Source organism: Ailuropoda melanoleuca, chromosome 12 (assembly GCF_002007445.2).
Source record: "Ailuropoda melanoleuca isolate Jingjing chromosome 12, ASM200744v2, whole genome shotgun sequence".
Lineage (NCBI taxonomy): Eukaryota > Metazoa > Chordata > Mammalia > Carnivora > Ursidae > Ailuropoda > Ailuropoda melanoleuca.
Genome location: NC_048229.1, coordinates 435,180 through 440,339, shown reverse-complemented (window position 1 = coordinate 440,339; position 5,160 = coordinate 435,180). Strand labels below are relative to the sequence as shown.

Here is a 5,160-nt window from a genome sequence, read left to right as displayed (position 1 = left end):
AAGTCTCCAGACAAGAAGCCCAAGTCCCAGGAGCTCATTGTGCAAAAGACGACCAGGTCCCCAGGGGGTTCGGCTCCGGATTCCCTGGAAATGGCCCAAATCCTACTGGCGTCAAGCTATCGGACGTGTTCTCTGTGGTAACAAGTGATCAAAAACGGGTGCCGCAGACTCTCACGGGCCACCCTCAGGGACTCTGCCCCAAAAGAAGACGCCCCTGAGCAGCAGAGGAAGGACAGGGCAGCCGGGAGGGCTGTTTAATTAGCAAGACACAGTATGGGCGCACTGCTCAGGCCCAGAGTGGGCTGCCCTGACCCCAGCTGGGGCCCTGGGAACCCAGAGTGGGCTGCTTCCTGCCCTGGCTGGTTCAGGCCTCTCCTGGGCCTGTGACCTGCTCCCCGAAGCCCCCCGAGGCCGGTGCTCCCTGGAGCTCGGCCCTGGACATGGTCACAAGCTGGGGACGCTGCTCCCGCTGCTAACGGCCCAGCTGAGGGCTCTTCTGCAGCAGCCACTCCAGGGTCTCCAGGAGGTAGGACATGCCGTAGTGCTGGGCGATGTTCTGGAAGATTCCAATCTGCTCCATGAAGACCTGCAGAAGTGAGCAGTCAGTGAGACCCGGGTCCAGAGGAGGCGCCGGCGTGCAGGCAGAGAAGCAGATGCGGGCAGGGCGCAAAGGGCAGCAGGGTCGCCTGGCTGGGGAGCCCCACCTTGGTGTGGATGGTGAGGGCGAAGCCCCCCGCACAGCTGCAGTACACAGGCATGTTGGCCTCCTTCACACCCCGGCACTTCAGGCAGACCTGCAACGAGGAGCAGCCCGGTCAGGAGTGCCCCCTGCCCAGGTCAGTCGTGGCCAGCAGTGGTCGGCCGCTCAGCCTTCCACCACCATGGCCTTCGGCTCAACTATGAATAAGATGGGACTTCGCAGCACGATTTACCCAAACGTGCCAGCTGCTTCCTCACACCCTCGTGTGGGCTCTGCACCCCTGACCCTGAGTGCTGGGGGCTCCCTCACCCCTCTTTCCTCGGGTCTCCCCATTCCATCACATGTCCCCTCAGGGGGAATATCCCTCCATCCAACGATGAAAACTTCCCTGCTTCTCTCTCTCGTCCCTGTCCATTCTCTTTACACTTCCCACGACTTACACACTCTGCTTTGCTGTCTGTCCCCTCTCACTACAACGGAGGTCCCTGAAGCCAGCACCTGGCCCCTGTAGGGACCCCAGAGACGCTGTAAGAATGAGTCAGGGGACCAGGTCGTGACTCGAGAAGCGTGCACACCCGTAGCTTCTCCTGGGTGCAAATGGCTTATCTGGAAGGCTTCTGCCCAGTGGAAGGCAGTCCCCCGTGCCAGGCCCACTGCTCACCAGGTCCTGCAGAGTGAAGGCCATCAGCTTCTTCTGCAGGGCTTCCACCAGAGCCATCTCGATGACTGAGGTGTCGTAGGCAACCTGACAGTTGGAGCAGAGCCACTGAGGCAGCACGGACCCGTCCTAGGCAGAGGAGGAGACGCCAGCTCAGTTCTCCACTCGGCCTTCTGCTCAGCCTTCCCCAGGGCTGGGGAGGGACGGTGAGGCGTGAGCTGGGGGGCTGCTGGCCCCCCAGCACCACCGCCAGGCGTGTTTACGAGGACACTGTTCTGGTACGTGGCAGCGAGTGCCTTTGACACTGGAACTCGCAGGGGGGCTCGAGGGTGGGCGCTGTAGCACCCCTGTCCTGACTCCACCACGAGGACTTGGCGGCTGCCCACCTGAGAGGAGGAGGACTCTTTGCACAGGTCCAGGTCCCGGCAGAAGTTACAGCTGCGGCAGATGACCTCTGGGAGCACGTAGGAACGGCAGGGGTCTCGGAACTGGGCCTCCTCTGAGAACTCGCCCACGTCCACCAGGCGAAGCAGGTCCCGGTTCAACTTGTTCACCTGGTTTGTGATGTTCGTGTCCAGAGACAGAACCTTCGGAGAAGGGAGCCTGTGTCAGGGATGGCCCCCTGGGCTGCCTGCTCTGTCAGCACCGGAAAAGCCCGTGCTGGGCTCTTGAAGCTGCAGTCGCTCAGCATTACCTCACCCCTCCCTTTTCCTGCTGGAGGGTCGGGGAGGGGGAGTGGCCGCATCCACATCAGTGGTCTCTCAGTGCAGGGCCCCATGCGCAGAGGCCCTGCCCCGGTCCCAAGTCTCGCGGTCTCTGTCTGCTCCAGGGGACTCTGCGACAGACCGACATGCTCTACCCGTCGTCCTTACGGACTCCTTCCTCCTCACTGACGGCAGTCCTAAATCGACGGGACTTCACAATCACATCTGCAGAGTGGGTGATTTCAACTCCCAGTGGTGGGGGGACTCCCACGCCAACCCAGAGGAGCCTGTCCTCACGCTAGAGCCTGTGCGGCTGGTGCTGGGAAGCCTGGCTCTCTGGCGCCCGCAGAGCCACAGATGAAGCATCTAACCCATGTCCCTAAAGGAGACGAAAGGACAGGACAGACATCTTCAGAGACCTCTCCCACACCCAGCTCAGCGCCAAAAGCACCACAAAACCAAACACCACTTAGAAGACACTAAGACGTTAATTCTCCCTAAAATAATCTATAGATGAAAAGGACTCCAATCAACATTCTAAAAGGATTTTTTTTCTGGGTAGAAATGGATACGCTGATTCAAAAACTTTGTACGGAAAGCGAAGGAACTACACAGCAAAGCCGGAGCAGTTTTGAAAACAAATGCAGTGGAAGCAGTCCCACCACCCAGTTTCAAGACTCCGTGATAAAGGTACAGACATCAAGACAACACGGTCCCAGAAAACAGACAGTGGGACCGATGCGGGTCCAGAAAAAGACCCACACATACATACGGCCAGTCAAGTTTTGAAAAAGATACAAAGACTACTCAATGGAGAAAGGACGATCTTTTCAAATAAATAATACTGAGATAATCACACTTATGCAGAAATATCAACCTTAGTCTACAACATGCATACGGTCTAAAAATTAACTCAAGGGCACCTGGGCAGCTCAGGCAGTTAAGTCTCTGACTGTTGATCTCGGCTCAGGTCACGACCTCAGGGCTGTGAGACCCACCCCAAGTCAGACTCCACGCCCTCTTAAGATTCTCTCTCCCCCCTCCCTCTGCCCCTCCCCCTAAGAAAAAAAAAATTGATAAATCAAAGTTAAAATCCACTCACCAAAAAACACTGTTAAGAGGATTTTGAAAAGGCAGGCCAAGGTTTGGAAGAAAATATTTAGAAATCACATATTTGATAAAGAACTTGTATCCAGAATATATAAAAAACTCCTTAAACTGAGAAATATGGGGCACCTGGGTGGCTCGGGTGGTGAAGCGTCTGCCTTTGGCTCACATCATGATCGGGGTCCTGGGATCGAGCCCCGTGTCAGTCTCCCTCCTCAGTGGGAAGTCTGCTTCTCCTCCTCCCTCCGCCCTCCTTCCCTCTGCTCATAGCCACCCCTCTCTCTCGCTCTCAAATAATCTTTAAAAAACTCTCAAAAATAAAAAACATAACTTCATTTTTAATAATGGGCAAAAAATGTGGACATTTCACAGAAGACGTATGGACAAAAACCACCATGTGAGAAAATACTCAGCATCATTAGTATTGGGGGAAATACAAATTAAAAACACAATGAGATACCACCGCATGCCTATCTGAACAGCTAAAATTTTGAAGATGACCAAGGTCTGGGAGATACGTGGAGCAGCTGGGCTCTCGTCATACACCACCAGTGGGAACGCAAACCACAGCAGCCACTTCTGAAGCACAAACTTAGGATACAACCCAGCAAGCCCCCTCTTCCATCTTTACCCAATAAAATGAAACTTGTGTGCACACAAAAACCTACATAACAATGTTTATAGCGGGGGCGCCTGGGTGGCTCAGTGGGTGAAGCGTCTGCCTTCGACTCAGGTCATGGTCCTGGGATCGAGCCCCATGCTGGGCTCCCTGCTCCCAAGGAGATTGCTTCTCCTCTCCTCCCCGCTCGTGCTCTCTCTAATAAATAAAATCTTTTTTACAAAAAGTTTATAGCAAGCTTGTTATTAAAAATCCAGAACTAAAAGCCCAGATGTGCGTCAACCAGTGCACAGCCAACCACGGCTCTTTGGGCACCACTCAGCCGTACACAGGACAACGCACTGAAACTTCAGTGCATCACCCGCCCAGTCCTGCTGAGTGCAAGCGGCCGGATCTAAAGGGAAGGTGACCGTGCAGGGGCAGAGCGGTGCGGGGGCAGCTGACCCGGGGGTGCCTGTTTGAACCCCGCTGTCAGCACTGTGCGATCGCTCCAACCACTGCCCCCCCGCCAGTGATCTGTGTGTGCATTTCAGGAGGGACAAGGAACAGATGGGACACACCAGGGTGCACGCACTGTTGGCGGGATAATAAAGCGCATCCTGACCGTGCTGGAGACACGTGACTGTGCCTTTCCCAAACTCCCAGGAGCATTGGTGAGACGTCACCGCATGTTCAAGTGGACGCTGAGAACTGTGACGTTACTAGGGCGGTCAGACGGCATCGGAACTACGCCTGCAGCGGCAGCAGCGGCAGCAGCGGCCACCTGAGCCTGGGGCACCTGTACGCGGGGAGGTAACCCGACACGCGGCACAGCGCTCTCCCTGGAAGACATGCCGCCTGCGCGGGGCCATCCCTAATACTATTGCATCGCTGGCTCGGCCCACCCTTCCCCAACAGACATTCGGCAACCCTGCAACCTGCGGCTGCACTGCGGCCTGCTCCTGGGGAACACTGCCCTGGGCCCACCAGCCACGAGACCGCGAGCAGCCGCCGGTTCACCGCTCCGCATGTGCCTCTCGCCAGCACCCCCAGACCCTCCTATCCCAGGGCTCTGCATCCAGACCTTCTCCCTGGGGTGCACCTGGCCAAGGCCCTGCGGGTCACCGCGGTCTCACCGGGCCGCCCTGCCCCTCCGAGCCCACCTGGCCCTCACTGACTTGTCCTCCCCTCACTGGAGCGCAAGCTCCACGAGAACAGGTGTCTCTCCTGTCTCCTCCCCTTCTCACCCCAAACGCCTCCCACCGCGGCTGCGCCGAAGGGGCAGGGAGTGATGCTGGCGTCAACGAGAATGTCCTCCGGGGCACCTGTGCCTCCCAGGCAGACGAGCTGAGTGCGCCCGCCCCCCTGCACACCCCACCCCCCGCACGTGGAT

At 57.2% G+C, this 5,160-nt stretch overlaps 1 protein-coding gene across 1 annotated transcript in view; it reads right to left on the bottom strand.

The window, feature by feature from the left end:
- Positions 1-226: 226 nt before the first annotated feature.
- POLE (DNA polymerase epsilon, catalytic subunit) overlaps positions 227-5,160 on the bottom strand; it is a 41,188-nt gene continuing 36,254 nt past the window's right edge. Inside the window, 6 exon segments of the mRNA XM_034637892.1 lie at positions 227-586; positions 705-794; positions 1,362-1,487; positions 1,745-1,945; positions 2,053-2,225; positions 4,491-4,566. Coding sequence (XP_034493783.1) covers positions 473-586; positions 705-794; positions 1,362-1,487; positions 1,745-1,945; positions 2,053-2,225; positions 4,491-4,566 — 780 coding nt within the window. The 3' untranslated portion in view covers positions 227-472.